A 16682-nucleotide genomic window follows, 5' to 3' on the forward strand; every position below is an offset into this window, starting at 1 on the left:
GTTTGATCATTTTGTTTCGAGCTTTATTGATCGATCATTTACATTTGCCGCTCGGATATATCGCACACTAGATACCCAGTGACAAGGGGTAATACACTGGATAGTTGGCTGAGTTGGACTCCATATGCTGATGTATTGAAATCTACCACTCTTACATAACCTTTTAAATTTTTCTCGGTTTCAGGTATTCTTGCACAGAACTCCTATCAACTGCTAGATTCCCGTACTAAAACGGAAGACGATCTCCCAATGCCATTAGGAGGAATTTACGAGAGATTTTACCCCGATAGTTAACACTTGATGGAGTATTGAACTGCTATTTAGTTGGCTACGTGAAACTAGATCGGCTAGTGGTTCATCTATCAGTCGTCTGTGACAGTCAAACCATACCTTCATTCTTACTATCTAGTTTGCTAGTACGGTTACTTTACCCGTGCGTGGGAATAAAACTAGCAACTTTTATCGACATTTATTCAAAGTTGCATTTATACGCGGGTGGAAACCGGTAGCCCACGGTGATCTAGCAGTATGGTTTCCCCATAACCATCTGGGAGCTGATTCCAACAATAAACCAGGCTCTAAAGGTATATATCAAGAATTTTCGGTTCATTTGCTGTCAAAGATCCCTGGTTGGCGGAGGGGCTTGAAATACTGGCTAAAGCAGTTAATTTGCAGACTAGGCTGTATCCGCGGGAATATCATCTTGTCTGTCTTCGAGATGGTGTAGTGAGGCTGTTTGTTGGTGGGATGACGCAAACGCAAAAAGAAGGCTAAGGAAGGTTGACACAACGTGGCAGAGGCGAGAAGGAATTCCCGAGTTTGGCTTCTTGAATACCACGGTTGCAGCCATCTTTCTGCGGGCAAGTAGCTGGTTGGATGGATGATGGAGGGGCCAAAGGGGGTTATAGGGGATCGAAGACAAGAGAGGGAATAATCAAGGGGATCAGAAAGGGGACTATGGACGATTCGATTGTTCGGGCCTGGAACGGGGAATAAGGTTGCCGATTTTCTTTGACTTTGGAAATGTATACGGTACTTCCAAGACCAGTGGCCATTCAAAAGTCAAGTCATTCAACATTAGTTTTCTCGCACATGGCCTAGCTTTGGCGAAGAAAGAGTGATTTTCAATTTAATCGTTGAAGGTAACCTTGGGTGATTAGTTGCTCTACATCCCCCAACCTCACGAAGAACTGACTATTCTTTGTCAAATTGATCGACCTATGTATCTCCCGAAGCGAAGAGTTCAACGCCATTAGCCTTCGAGTACGGATGCAAAAGTGCTAGACTAGAACCACGTGGGTAAAGGTTGAGCCATATTCGGAATGAGACCACTTACCCGTATTCAGTCTGGATTTCTCCAGCATCCTTCAGAACCCGAACGTCGATGTATAGCTCCTTCGGTGGTTCTAGGCTACCAGTTAAATCAACATCAGTCCAGTGGCCCTTGTACGCCATCAACATCTCATTGTATTGTCGAAAGTATTCCTCTTCCACTGGTGTGAGTGAACTGTTATAATGCGCATTCGAGAGGGGCGTTCTATCAGTTCTGGGTGTTACATGGTCTTCGCTATTGTTGTTCCCACTCTCCATCTCCCGCTGTCTTTGCTGGTGTTCTAGCGGGTCTATTCCATTCCAGCACATTTCTTCTATTTTCTCTGCTCGAATTCTATGGTATGCGAGTAGACAACGTTTGTTTCGCCTCATTGATAAATGGTCGACTAATAGAGCGCAGGCGGTAGCAGGGTCATCCGCGGGGTTAAAAGATGAAGGGGGATTGCCTCCATCTTCTCCCTCTGCAGCAGCTCGTGCTTGCTCCAGTTGTTCAAGAATACGGCTCACATCTTTGTCGAGGTCACGAACTTCGCGAGTCACGGCTTGGACAATCTCGCGTTGGTAGGGGGGTAGGTATGCGAGGGACTGAGTGCGTTTGGCATGTTGAATCTGGAGAAATTAGCATATTGCACAACTAATCTGCCTTAAATATACAATTATACTCCGTACACAGAGCAGACCAACATACCAGCTTGGTCCCCAAATCACCATACATGTTGAAGACGGATGGGATAGAACTGCACGCTGGATTCAATTAGCCGAAATTAGAGAGTGAGCCAAGAAAGATGTAGCTCTAGCGGCCTCTTGTAGATGGGTGAATTCGCTCTCTGTATATGTATGTCCTTCATAGTCAGGGGATGCTTCAATGAGCAAACGAGAAAAAAAAGAAATGCCTTGTTGAATTGCAAAAAGTCGAGCGCAAAGCGCACGCGTGACCGAGGGCTTAGTTAATTGACTTAGTTATCGATAAGCCCTAACCAGCTTATGAACACTGAAACAAACTGCGCCAAGCCACCAGCAAAGATTGAGCCTCAACACCAAAAGCCAACGTCAAGTGTTTCACGATTTTCTTCCTGTCGTGAAGTGAAGATATGAAAGCGAATCAAATCCCATTCTCTGTGAAGAGTGCACTTTCTAACTAAACTAATTTATTACGGAAAATATTCGAAAAACACAAAGTCACTATTACCAACCCAGATGATGATGATGATGATGATGATGCAAATGTCTCATGAATGGAAAGGTATCCAAACGCAACGAGAAAGCCTCCGATGGCATAAGCATGAACATGAGATAGTAATAAGGAAGGGAACCAGGGAGCCGTGCGGAGTAGAGGGAAGGGAGTAATATGAAAAAAAAAAAAAAAAAATGTGATACCAAGGGAAGATGCCGATGCTCAAGTAAAGGAACAAAAGGGAAACAAGGGGAGTCCATTTTGGTATTTTCCAATCTCGACTCTTAAAAGAAATCAGGTTTCATGATGGAGCCGATAAGGGGGGAAAGGTCGGATACCATGATGATAACGCCAGTATTCCAATCACTCCTCTGTGCGCCTGCCATCCGCATCCATACCATATATTCGAAAGAGCCGCAGTTGCCGGTGCCACCGTGAAGCATGAAACACAAATAGGGGAATAAAGGAGAGAAACCTTTGCAATAAAACATGGGAAGAAGGGGAAATTGAGTTTGGAGGGAAAGGGGCATTGACGTTCACTTTTGTCCAAGGTTCAACTTGCCAACTGTGTTTAGTTTACAGTTGATCCGCCAAACCATTCGTTAAGTTCTTCGCCAGGAATGGTATGGGCATTCGGCCACATAACACGGTCAGCCACTAAACCAGTGGCCATTGAGGACGGCGGGAGTGCTGCATGATGATACTGGTCAGTTTCAGGGGTCGACATGTACCCTGGAACATAGTGCTGGTTGCTAGTGGAGTTGAATTGCCAAAAATCATTTTGATTCCCAAAGCTGCTACCCGTATCTGTTGGAAGTGATGTGTTTGTTGGCTCAAAGTCCAGTAACTGGGGATCAACCTGGACTTCACCCATAGAGACGGACATTCTGTTGTGATTTAGTGGTTGTGGCTGAAGAAGGTCTGGATGGGTGCCACCTGGCATATTAACCATTGAAGCAGTAGCATCATAGGCCACTCCGCCGGGCATACCGATCTTTTTGTATGTCACGTCTTCGATGTTGGACCCAAGAAGGCTCTGGTGGATCGACGGCTGGTAGTAATGGGTCTGCTCCGGCTGTGATATAATACCAGGATGAGGTCTTCCGGGGTTGATCATCTCCCAAGACGAGCGGTTAACATCCCCAGTTCCGTAAATGTCGATCTGTAAATGCGGGATAGGAGTGCAGTTGCGGCTGTCATAAGTACTGTCGTTGTCGCATGGAGTGGAGTTTCTGCTATTACTAGCGTCGCCATTGGGGCCCAAAGTTCGTCGCCTGTTTGATGGACGGGGGTATGATGTGATATCACATGGCTGGTCTTCGAAGTCACTAAGTTCGTCCTCGTGGGAACGCTTCTTTTTGGATGCAGAGCCCGGATTCTTACTCCCATTCTGGTTCTTCGACGTGCCCTGGTTTTTGTTTGGAGCGAATTTGTAGTCTGGGTGTGCCTTATGGTGATTGTCTCGCTCTATAGTTGCATAACCTTCATACAAGTCTCGAATCTTTGGAGGCTCAAGTGGCCAGCTCTGTCCAGAGGCTCGTGAAACAACTTGATGGTTGTTCTGCGCACACCATTCCTTTGTCCGCTCCGCATAGGCTGATCGGTATAGCATGAAGGAGTTCATGGGGCGGGCGATCTTGCCGTTCTTTGACTTTACTTCCTCCAAACGAGTCTCCTTTGGACGGTTAACCCAGACGGCCATATCACGGATGGGGATATGTAGCATGTTTTTTGTCAGCTCACTGAGCGGAGCGTCAATGGTTGGCCCATCTCCCTTGTCAGCCTTCGCTGGCTTTGGTCGTCGTCTGAGCTTTGCTGGTCTTATTATACGGACTCTATCGTCAGTATTGGACTTGGCGATAGCCAGCTTCTCTTTGAGATCTTCTACTGTCTCGCCAGCACTGAGAGTGGCCGGTACTGGCATTTCTCCAGCGCGGTGGTATGTCTGTGACGATTGAGAGAATTAGCAGCTATTCTTTCTCTTCCAACTGGTATTAATTCTGCTGTATATCTCACGGTCGGGCTGCTTACCAGCGCTGGGAGCGAAGTGTCATGTTCACCACTAGTCATACCGCGATACATAGAGTTGGATTCATACCCATTCTGCTATATCCAAACGTTTCTCTGTTAGAAATAATGCTTTATGCCAGGCCGGGAATATATATATACTGACCATTGGGCCACTCATAGCTGGAGTACTAGCTTCCAAATAGCTATAAGAGTATGGCTCCCCTGCAGGAATATACCCAAGCTGCTGCTGCGGGTGGAGTTGTTGTGGTTGGCTATGAGAGTATGTCTGAGGGTATGGTTGTTGTAGTTTCTGTGGGTGTTGCTGGAAGCCAGTCTGTGATATTGCCTGCGGACTAAGCTTAACGTCACCGTCATTCGATGGTGGAGGAGAAGGAGGCTGCTGGTTAAACATGATTAACAATAGCAGAAGGACAAGCCTTTCTTTTCTCCTTTGCTGGCTTTTTAAAAGAAGGTCTGTGTGCCTATTAAGAGTGCAGGAAGGCAGATAAAAAAAGGGAAGGGGGCGTATTATCAGGAAGAAGGGTTTGTTTGCAGGTTATGAATGAAAGATTTGATTGCAGCCCTGAAGAGAAGAGGGGCTAACAAGAGGCGAAGGAAATCTCCGCGACAGTGACAATAGGCTGCTCTCAGATTGTTTTACCTCAGTTTGGGTGCCGTCACTGGATGTCTGGAGGGTGCCTTGCTATCCAGATTGGTGTTTCATTTGGGTAGAACAGAGACCGCTTGATCAGGAAGACTGGAGCTATGGCCAGCGAATCGAGATCTTTCAGGGGCTGCGGCCAAGGGGACAAGAAAAGAACACTTCCTCCACAATGAAGAGGGGATGAGAGCTGCACCTTGGCCCCAGCGTCGCTGTTTGAGAAGCAGGATATATCAAAAGCCGGGAGCGGTTGACCTCCTCGCGGTTAGTGACTGCGCGGGAGTTGAGAATGAGGAAAACGGCGAGGTGAGGTGCCCGCAGGGAATTCTCCTGCAGTCGGTGAAAGAAATAGCAGGAAAACGGCCGAATCCGGAACCGTAGCAGGAGATGCTAGTGGGATCTTCCGGCAGACGAGCTTTTCCAGGTGAATATTGGACGGGAGTTTCCTCTTCTCTGGCGTTCTTTTTGTCTTCTGGGCTTTGCTTCCCCTCCAGTTGGGCAGGCTGATTGATATACTCCCACGCCAACCAGGACAGCTGATAATGGTAGCAGTGAAAGGCCGAAGTGAGAAGGGAGTGAGAAGGGGGGAGTGAAGGCCTAAGAGCAACTAAGGGGATGGGGGAAATAGACAGAAACCTCCCTGAACTGCAAACAATATCGCAAAAATGCCGGTGGATACCCAGATTGTTTCTCTTCTGCTTGGTAGAATAGTTATTGCAACCACCCGTTTGGCAATTCAGAGAAGCAGAAAACAGAAATTTGACCAGATTCGCAAAGACCCTATCTCAGAGTCTTACTTAAGAGTGAGTTGAAGAAAAAAAAAAAAAAAGGGCCAACTGCGAATCAGAGACATGCAGGTTGGCCAGCTTGACCTGACCGTTTCTTTTCCTAAGATCTAAAACATGGCATTTCCAGCCTAGTCAGCATATCCGTGTATTGACTCTTAGCTCTGTCTTCTCTGGATGCAGGCAGGATACCATTGACGAAACACGGCACCTTGTGAAGAAGATTTGACAGTAAGGGGGTTCTCTATGCTGGTCTTTGTTGGATGAGATTGATCTTTGTACTGACCTGGCAACGGATGCAGAAGAGATAATGGCAGCCTCACCCCAGGTTTCCTTGCGCCCTTTTTCCGCTTCTTGCTATCTTCTATGGATGCTGGGATAGCCGTTGAAGATACTGAAAATAGGCCGCTTTGTGGACGAAGCGAGAGGGAAGAGTTTCCGTATCTCTGCTCCTTTTTGCGCGCTGCTGTTTGTTTCCCTTCTCTAGTTCCCCGCCTCTCCGTTTCAACTGTGGACAAGCAAGCTGGAGATATTTTCTTGTCGAAAGCAATTGTTACGCGATGATGATATGTTGGTTGGTTGGCTGGCTGCTTGATTGATGGGAGCCGTTGGACTTCGATTGAGAAGCGGACTGGCCCTTGATCCTCGACACTGGTGAGGGAGAGCTTGTTTGCAGAAGTAAAGTGGGAGAGCAAGGGAGTGATATAAAGAAGAGCCCTTTTTAAAAAAACAAAAAAAAAGCCTACGGAGACGTGAGGGTTCCACTCATGTCGATATAAGCAAGGCCATGGCTGGGAACAGAGGAAGGGAAAAAAAAAAAGCAAGCAGTGGGAGGAAAAAGCAAGCTCTTCGAGATGGGGGAGAGGGATGGCGATAGTTAATTAAGCCGCCGGCGGATATGTATGTATGTACGTATGTACGTATGTATGTATATGTATAGAGGGAGCTAGAGATCGAACGGTACATTGAGACATGCAAGCCGGGCAGTGGTTGGAGGTTTATTTTTTTTTTCTCATCATCTGCAAAGCATAAAGGGACCGCTTTAAAAAAAGAAACAGATGAATAGCTAGCGAGTTCTGTCCATAAGCACAGGAGGGAAAGTCTGGGTGATAGACATGGCTGGAGCAGCTAGGCTTGCAACTTTAGGGGCCCCGAACTCTTTGCTTTTGCTGCTTTTAGCCTGGTTCTACGAGATGTGTTTTATGTGGAGATATCAGACAGTTTAGTTAGTTAACTTAGTTAGCAGTCAGTTAGTTCGTTAACTAACTAGGGGGGAAGGGTGAGGAGTGAGTCTGCCTGTTAATAGAGCAGACCGAAGTACTGGCTACCTCGATACCTCATCCGGCTCCCCACCATTCGTGTATCCCGTACGCCTTGTACCCCCCCCCTATGCCCAACGAGGACGGTACTTTGGGCGAAAGGCTATGGACCATACCCGAGGTCACTGAGACGGCGCCAGAGTCGAGAAAGAAGTTGGATTTTTTGCCTTCTGCTTAGTTAGTGATCTCGGAAACTTCGTTGCGTAGAGTGTTGAAGACCTAACTAGTTAAGTATAATCCGCGATGCCAGAACGGTACGCTGTAGCTCGCCGTGATGGTGGGCGGAGTTGGCGGGCAGGTTGGCAGACGAACTGACAGACACGCAGGCGGGAAAAGAATCTGACATGGACCCTGACGGCCTGTATATTTTCTTATTCTTCTTCCTTTCGATTAACCTGACTGAGCAGGGTAATCTGGATATGCCAGCACGTTTTTTTTTTTTTTAGTTTTGTATTTTCACCCGTCAACCTGCGTTGCTATACATGGGGAGTAAAAAAAAAAAAAAAAAAAANNCTCAAATCGCACGATAGAGCCAAGGGGTGGTTGTTTTTTTTTCTCCTTCCCGTTGCATATTTTGCAAAAGAGAGACGATGTTGGACAGCCGGACTCGTCCAGGATGCTCCTTGAAGCCGATCCTGACATGGTGATCAACGCCTTTTCTCCTGTCCCCCTCGGCCTTGGTGCACATCGAGATGCAGAGAGTCATTCATCAGCATGCGGTACCGCATATGGTAGAAGAAAGATAGTTACGGGAGGGCAGCAGAGGGAGATATGGACCCCAACTGGAAACATGCATATGCCACATAGACATACGCCCGCTCTAAACCTGGGCGGTGATCTCAAGAAACGGTACGCCAGCCGATCGCCTCCTCCTAACTACCTGTGCATCAACTGTTTCTGTCTTTCCAACTCCCCTTTTCACCGGCTGCCGGATAGTGTTCCCCCATGTCATGTGGAGGAGATGCGCATCCAGAGACAGAGACGAGCGAGAGAGAGAGCCATTAGGGGAAGAGGAGACTTGGTTAACTACGGAGTAGTTAGTTAACCAAATTTGTTTCCAGCAACCCCCCAGAAAAAGAAACGAGAAGAGAGTGAGAGAGCAGAGCCAGCAAGAAGAGAGAGAGAGAGGTTGCGCTGTGGGTACAGAGTACATTGGGCGGACCTATCTGAGCCAGGATGAAAATTCCTCAATATCACACCCCAGGCCGGCGCCCTGACTGGCTTCCGCTGTGGCGGGTTCGAGGCCTGCCCTGCCCTCGCTGCCCGCTGGCTGTCCAGTAAAGGAGGAGATGGAAGAGATGAGAGTTCGGCCGTACCAGTCGATGCTCAGCTCAGGTGTGAACAAACCCTGGCCTGGTCTGGCCTGGCTTGCCAACTACACTTAGTAGTGTGCCGCTATTATTTCTTCCTTTTTGGCGCTTTTCCCCTCCTCTGCTCCCGCGGCCTTCCTTTACCTGTGCAAGGCTTATGTTTGACTAATAATGTTTTGTCTTCGGCGATTGAAGGGTTTTCTTCTGGCACATCGCCGAGTCGAAGCAACCTCTGGAACGGGGAAGGGAGATGATGATTGACGCCGCAAGCAATATGAAAACGGCCGGCCTTGTTTCGGAGGGGATGAGACTTGAGATGCGGAAGCCAGCAGACGCTGTAATTTGGATGCTGCCCCTGCTCCTCTCTTCCTGCTTCTGCCGCTAACCAACGAACCAGCTGGTTAGTCAATAATGGCTATGCAGGCTGGAAGAAGAGCCACTGGCTGGCTGCGGCGTTGACGGGAGCAAACGACCACATATCGCCCTGCGACTGACGGCTTTTTCTTTTTCCCCCCCTATGAGGGAAAGCAAGAGGACTGCATGACGGCCACAATATTATTATTATTATTATTATTATCTAATAGTTGGGTCTGAGTACGCAGCAGATGGCCGTCCAGGCGGCCGCAGACGGGGGTTGTCAGGGCAGAACCGTTGCCCGGGGATGCGCTATTATCTTCCTCCATCCGTTTGTTGGCTCCTTTTCTCCTCCATCTCTGATGTCCCCACAGGCGAAGACGGGTGCGCCAATAAGTAGTTAGTAGGAAACGGTCCATGTTTGTTTGTTTCTCCTCCGTCCACTACCTGGCCAGTGGTTAACTTGCTCCGTAGTTGAGTCTTCTGCGGCGGTGGAGAGCAAGCAACAGTGCGTTCGTGATCGGCCGCTCGAAGCTTGGGAGGCTGTGGAGAGACGCAAGGCCGGTGGAGGTGGAGATGGAGATGGAGATGGAGATGGAGATGGGCCGCCTGTCGCAGCAGCTAGTAGTATAGTTAGTTAGTTCAACCACTGACAGCAGCTAAGTTAATTAACGAGTTACAGTTCACTATCTATCAGTTTTGCCCCTGGCTTTGAAACACCGCCCGCCGTGCTTCTGTAGCCGCAGCGCAGCAGCAGCGTTGATGCTTTCGGCGAGGCAGCCAAGTTGAAGCTGGCATCCACAGCCGCCTAGTTAGCTACCAGGCTGTTAGTTAACTGACCACGGAGTCAAGTAACTAGTTAACTAACTAGAAGACCAGTTAGTTAGTTAGTTAACCGGCTTGGGGGCCGCTGCTCTGGCAATCGTCAGGCCGAATCCACCGGAGGCCCCGAAGCCCTTACTAGCGCTCTCACGCTCGTCGACCACGGTGATGCTTGCTCGCCCGGGGGGGTGACACCAACACATAACTGTCGTTTTCAATTGGCAAAATGCTGGCTGGAGATCCGATCTGCTGCGGAAGATGGAAAAAAATATGACCTGTTGCCCCAGTTGATGGAGCGAGTATCTGCCCCAGGCGCCCAGCATGAGCGTCCTGGGACCGGATAGATAGATGCCTCTGCACCCAGGCCTGGGGGCTGGGGAACAGAGAATCCGTCGTTCCATTTCGCCAGAGTGCCAATACCCAACCGCCCCGTCGGTGTGATTGTATGTCAGATGACAAGCCATGCTCCAGGCAGCCGGTTGCTTCTCTGCAGCGTCTTCTTTACCGCACCACCTGCGCTTTTCCCTTCGAGTGACGAAGGAGACGGTTCTGCATCGGCCAAGCGCGCGCCCACATCGACTACCCTCCCGTCCCCATTAGCTAACTAGGCACCAGGTCAATTTGATCTCTTTGACCGGAGAGACCTCCGCGGCGCTTCTTTGAGGGGCCGTTTCTGCTCGATGCAGTTGCTGTCCTTGCAGCGCCCATCAGCAACGCCGAGCAGGGCCAACCACATATTCAGCACACCTCGAAGAGATTTGGCCTGAGGCAGACACCCTGAGGTCGATCGATAGGCAAAGAATATAGATCCATCTCGTTGCCGTGGTGAGCCGGGATGTATCATCAAAGAGACAGCCACCTGAAAGTGACATGTCGACAACTCCTGTAATTATTATATTCGGGATGGGGAGGGCAGGGAGCCGTGTATACTTCCCAAAGCGGTAGTCCAACGAGGACAGCGGAGGTGTATCCTCTTTTCCTCTTTTCCTCTTTTCCTCTCCCCTGGGATCCCCTGCAGGAAAAGGGTCGTTGTTCTCATGATGGCGTCCCGATGTTATTTTTGCTTTGCTGTCTTCGGCACCCTCCGCCGCCATCAAAAGCAGCCCACATCATATATGTATAACTAGTTAATTCTCCAGATAACAGCCTATGTAACAACCCCTTATCCCTAGAGTCGGAATATTTCCCACTCGCCCCAGATCCCTTGTGCAGAGTTAACTATTCGCTTGCGACTGACTAATTATCCAGAGCCTTCATGTTGAAGCAGGCTTCGCCAGCTACGATTCCCTCGCTACCATCCTTTTTCCCTGCGTACAAGTCCAGCCGAGACTGCTGTCTCTTCAGGATTTCATCAGGGTGGCTCCTGGGGGACATGCAAAAAGCAATATACGAATGACTCGCAAGAGAGAGCAGCAAAGAAACCCGGCCTAACCGTTATGTCGGGACGATTTGAAAATAGCGATTGGCCAGCGCTGATCTAGACCATGAACCGCGAGACGCCCTGCCATCCTCTCTTTCCATCGTCGACGTCAATATCTTCCCCCAGTCCCCTGTTGCATGTCCAGCTAGGATTTTAAAGTCCCCTAGTGTGGTTGACACTGAACTTTCTTTCCTGCTCTTCCCAAGTAGTTAGTTAGTTTCTTTTCTTCTTCCTGCGCTCTGTGCTGCTTGCTCACCTCACTGCGCTTTTGCTTTTTGGCTGTCAACTAGCCGCATGTGTATATAGCTCGTCCTTGGAAGGCGAGGGAGGCTGCACCCCAGGCTTGAGCCCCTTGCCGAACATCCCATCGGCTTGCCATTTCGATCCTAGCTCCAGCCGAGGCCACTCTAGTGCTGGCTTCCATGCTCTTCTGCCGTCTCGGAAGAGGGTCCGAAAAATGCCTTTAAGCCGTAAAGGGTTAACGGATTCCTCTGCATGAGGAGATTTCCCTTTTTTTGCTTCTGCTTGTGCATATGATAACACGGGGTTGTTTTCTCTCCACACGTTGCGTCGGTGGATCGTTGACAAATGCGGCGGCTGTGCCGGTTTCCCTCCATCCAGCCTATACCATAATAGCTGCGTATTGATATATGTCGTGATAGCTATGCAGAGGAACTCGACCCCTAGCTATCGTCTAGTCATCACGTTCTCGGACGAGAGGTCTGGTTAGCTGACTATTTAGCAGGGCCTCAAGCAACTCTGACCGGACAGAGACGATGCAACGTTCAACGGTGTCTGTGACCATGCCTCGTTTGCTAGTGACTGACGCCAGTTTCTGCGTGTACTGCAGGCTAGAGTGCTGCAAGGGGGTCATTTACTGCACGGGATTTCAGCCCCTCTTAACTACACTATATCAGCCATTGTTTCCTTGGTATTTAGCCAGTCACTCAACTAGTTCAAAGTCCCACAATCAGTGATGGGAGTAGTTAAAAAAGACGGTGATGCAATCTAGTTAGATTGGCCTTGATATCCGGGTTGGCACAGTGCTTAAAATGATGGCTTAAGACAATGATGGTAAAATACTGCTTTTAGCGGTGGAGCACCCTGGAGTCCCTTGTCGATGCTAGGTCTATGATCTTATGAAGTAGCATGATACATTGACCACAGACATGATACACTTATTCAGTTATTAATAGAAAGGGGCAGTGCCTGAAGCCCCTGGAGATGAAGCCTACGCCGCAACCGGGGGCTTCCACATCAATGGAACTTCTTCTACCAGCGAAGCCTTGTCGCATGATGACATGCAGCTGCCTATCAGTTTAGTGAACGACTCACAAGCTAGCTTCAGGAACAATACTTAACTATACGCTACCAAATTCAAGATGACACGACTCTTCTAGGTGCCATGACATAGATGAGATATCCAACAACCTTGATAACTAGTTGATTCTTCAGTGCAATCCATGTCGGTGCTTAAATTTTGTTTCATGTGCCCCGTATGCAGTTAGGGAGTGATGGATCCAACAACTGCGAGCGTTAAAATGTTGGATTTTTGTTATCGTTTTAAGTAGAATGGAAGAGCAGCCCTGAAAAAATACCGAGAAAATACCGCGAGTTGGGAAGATCTGCTCGAATGCATCGTAATCGTCAGATACATGCATACCTGCGTATGTATGGGACAGTAGAAGAGGCACGACAGGAGATGTCGACGTGGTCTTGAGGTTCTGTCAGAAGGTATCACCTTCCAACCACTTATATCCTCTGATTGCTGTCATCGGTTGTCTGCCGTGCGATGTAAGACAGAAATTCATCATGCAAGAGTCAAGCCATGGTCCTGGACCCGGGGAAGCTTGATCAGGGTATCCCCGTTGCGCATCAGTTGACTGTACGATACAGAGGAGGATGGGGCAGTAGCAGACGAATACTTTCGCCCCCAACGTAATGGCTTTCAGTCCCATTCGCAGATAGTTTGTATTTTTCTTGCAATCTGATGGTGGCGGCGGAAGAATTATCATCGAACTGACCAGTAGAAAATCAAACCTGAGCCAGCCATTTGCGGTATTAAGTCTTTAATGTTTGTTCGGGATGTTGGATATTGCCTGGGATGGACTACTGTATTTTCAGCGCCATGAATTAAACCATATATATGGAGTACTCGTAGGGTAAGGCAGTGATGCAACACTTTCCATTATTCGGGATATACTTCGTACTCGATAGAAGAATGGCTCTATTCACGGTTCTGAAGATGCCGGGATTTGAGAAGACCTTTGCTATATTCCCAAATTGCGATCCCAACTGCAAGGGCTTATTCGAAGATTTCAGTCCGGGCCGGTGTCAGGTTTAACACTTGAATGATAGCAGCCCAAACACTAAGCCATGGCCTTGGTCTCCATCGCTGAGCCTCCTACTTGATATCTTCTCTCCAACATATAGGGAAATTTCTTGATTGGGTGGGACAAGGATGCCACTCTAGTGGCCTCATAGAGAACATCCATATCATCCATATTGAATAGACGCTACCAAGCGCTGTGGTGTACAAAGAATGTCACTATCTGCGGGGGCGTAATTCGATGAGCGTAGCCCAACGTTTCCAATTGGCTGGTATAGGACGGAGACGGAATGAGGTTATGTTTCACAGCATCATTCATCTCAAGGGGTATGACCAATGATCCACAGGTCTAGCAGTATGCGCTGCGTTGCAGGTAGCTGGCATACTGATACAGGTAGGCCGAGTTTCGACTGCAATGACCCAAGCTTCTAGAAAGCTTTAATGAAGGTATTGCAGGTGTTTCCAAGGATAGCACCCATAGCAGTGGTTTTCCCAACTCTCCACATAGGATTAATGCATCCTCGAAGCACTTGCCAGTTAGTATATGACTAAAGGGTCAGTGACTAGTAGGCGGTGCACTCATCGGATATGTTGACAGGGGTGAGAGTTTATCGGCCATGGTATCGAAACCCGAAGCATAACATATGTAGGATTCCGTAGAGTAATATCCTGATCCGGCGACCTTCAGCCATGTAAGATGTGATATCAAATGGCTGATATGAGTGGAACTAAGGCAATATCCAGACCACAATACCATACCTGCAGGTCAAAGCTGAGGTATGAAATTATGCAGGGAAAGTGTTACAGTCCTAGGCCGCGGAGAAATTCAGGCCAGTTGCAGTCGATCTCGTAACTAGACTGAAATGATATGCATCTGCGGCGGCCTTGTACATACATGTGCATATTCACCTGTCCATGTTTGGCATTGTAGGACACTATAGGCATTATCAGTATTATCATTTTGGAATGACAACCCGGCAGTTTGGGTGATCAGGCGCAGGTGGCTTGGATGCGATAACTAAGAAAATAAGAGCTATCAAGTTCTTCCTTGTCCCAGCAGATGTATGTTTGTTTGTCTTCAAGCCATCCTTGCCGCGGATTTGGGATTGAATGGGCCGCAATGCTGGAACAGCAGATCAGCTTTGCAGCTCTAACGCAGTGCAAGTTGCTTAGTTAAAGTAGGATAAGCTTTCTTGTCTCCGACTAGAATCCAGGACGTTTGTATGGTTCTGTTGGACATGATCTACCTGTCTCACGTAGGAAGCGCCCCAGGGGAACCTGCTAATATTGCATCTCCACAAAGGTAATGGTAGCTTGCACGTCTGTCAAATTCATCACGAGTTGATTCTGTTCCGGATATTATCTAGTTAATTTTTTTTTTTTTTTTTTTTTTTTTTTTTTTTTTTTTGGTGGCAGGATGGAGATGCTATCATCTATTATGACTGCCATACGGAGTACAATAAACCGCATATCCAGTTCAGAGAACCGAGTTATCGAAAGTCGAAAGGAATCCCAAGCCCCAGAGAATCTAGGGTCATTTCGAATTCGATAGTTAAGATATTCCTATACGGAGTACATCTGGTGGTCTTCTCAGCGGGCGTCTCAATGCCCAAAGAGTCGCAACGGCCGCGATGGGTGGGTGAAGCTCCGCCGTGAGGTTAACCCAGTCAGTCGTCAACTAGTTAGAGAGGCAGCTGTGCTATCTTGGATCCTTCAGTCAGAACTTAGGGGTTGGAGCAAAAGCCCCCATGGCCTGTTTTAGACTTGTTAGAAAGCTGCGTGCTGCTGGGCATGTAGAATGATTGAAAACTGGACGTGACAGCCAGCTAACTAATTAGTCGCTTGGTTAACTAGTTAACTGGTTAGTTAACTTCCGGGAGCTCCAGCGTCCCTAACAGGCCAGCCAAAGAACCTTGCGGCGATATATCAGAATGACATATTTCCGCGACCTGGTCAGACCAGGCGCCCTATCCAACGCGAATGGCGTTTTGCGACTCCACGTCGAGGGTGGACGGTTGATGGGAGGAGGTTGAATTAGAAACGAGGCTGTCTTGTCGCTAACTAGTTAGTTAACTAGTTCTAAGGGTGAATTGCCACTTTGGGACAGGTCGAAACCATCTTTGTCAGCAGCGCTGAAGCCAACCTCAACGTCGAGTCTTCTCAGCGCCTTCGATGGACAAACATTGGAATAACCGCAACACACACAAGACTCGACCGCGTTCTCCAGGGGATATGGCTAACCAAAACAAGTTGCCGCTGGCTCGTGGCCGCCGGGCTTCGTGGGTTGTACAGGACGGCCGAATAACTAACTTATCCTCCGGTTGCACGGGGATTTTTGTAACCCGTTAGTTATTATGACGAGTGTGAGGCAGGGAACAGGCATCTCGGTCTTGCACAAGGTCTCGCTGCTATGCGGCCGGCTTCTTCCATGACAAGTGGATGTTTTGGAACGCGGAGGATGGCGTACAGCTCGTTGCCGTATGACAATTGTTCTTACTGTGTCCCAGAACGTGGTCCTCATGTGCCCACTACAACAACTGCTTGGAGTGCATCAAGACTTTTGCTCCGGCATCAAACGTCATCGCCTGAGCTACTTCGCGTATCTTGAGACGCCTGGGCTCATCAAGTTGCTAAATATACCCCTTTACACAGGCAGTTTGCCACACTCATTCTTCGTACAGTATGTCCTCGGAGCCCTCCTGGTTTACGTCGTGACTGAAAACCACAATAATGGCGAGTGCTAAGGATAGGAGATAGCCCGATGCTACCCTGTCGGACCGATCTTCGGGCCAATTTTGTCCCACAGCGCTGCGTTTTTGAGCCGTGGATGATGTAACTTACATACTTACTTTTCCCGCTGTCACCAACGGGAGTGCAGCTGCCGCTTTACCTTAATATGATATCCAATTGTTCAAGCTGCCGTCTGTTATTATTGACTACAGAATAGCCAGACCAAGCAAATTGAATCTCTCTTTAAACTGCCTTTTGAATAATCCTCGGTGTTGAGATAACCAATGGAGAAGCTGGTCACTCCTGGTCCGTTATAACTCAGTTGTTGAGGTTCGTCGTCATCAGAAGCAGGCCTTCCTGCTTTGCCACTGAGCTCCTACCTGCAGTCTAGGCCTATGCCAATGCCGCTTCAGAGAGATATCTGGACCCGCGCTTA

At 48.5% G+C, this 16682-nt stretch overlaps 3 protein-coding genes across 3 annotated transcripts; all 3 read right to left on the minus strand.

Moving 5' to 3' along the window:
* Positions 1-1077: 1077 nt before the first annotated feature.
* Positions 1078-2047, minus strand: TRV_02613 (uncharacterized protein; the record flags this gene model as incomplete). Its single annotated transcript, XM_003023233.1, has 3 exons — positions 1078-1165; positions 1337-1941; positions 2021-2047. The coding sequence occupies 3 exons, from the start codon at positions 2045-2047 to the stop codon at positions 1078-1080; spliced, it is 720 nt and encodes a 239-aa protein (XP_003023279.1).
* Positions 2048-3077: 1030 nt separating this feature from the next.
* On the minus strand, positions 3078-4928 carry TRV_02614 (HMG box protein, putative; the record flags this gene model as incomplete). The annotated part of the gene is made up of 2 exons (XM_003023234.1): positions 3078-4451; positions 4605-4928. The coding sequence occupies 2 exons, from the start codon at positions 4926-4928 to the stop codon at positions 3078-3080; spliced, it is 1698 nt and encodes a 565-aa protein (XP_003023280.1).
* A 1192-nt stretch (positions 4929-6120) lies between these two features.
* Positions 6121-6731, minus strand: TRV_02615 (uncharacterized protein; the record flags this gene model as incomplete). Its single annotated transcript, XM_003023235.1, has 2 exons — positions 6121-6679; positions 6709-6731. The coding sequence occupies 2 exons, from the start codon at positions 6729-6731 to the stop codon at positions 6121-6123; spliced, it is 582 nt and encodes a 193-aa protein (XP_003023281.1).
* Between the last annotated feature and the right edge of the window lie 9951 nt (positions 6732-16682).

Source organism: Trichophyton verrucosum, assembly GCF_000151505.1.
Source record: "Trichophyton verrucosum HKI 0517 chromosome Unknown contig00222_1.f1.exp, whole genome shotgun sequence".
In the NCBI taxonomy this organism is placed as follows: Eukaryota; Fungi; Ascomycota; class Eurotiomycetes; order Onygenales; family Arthrodermataceae; genus Trichophyton; species Trichophyton verrucosum.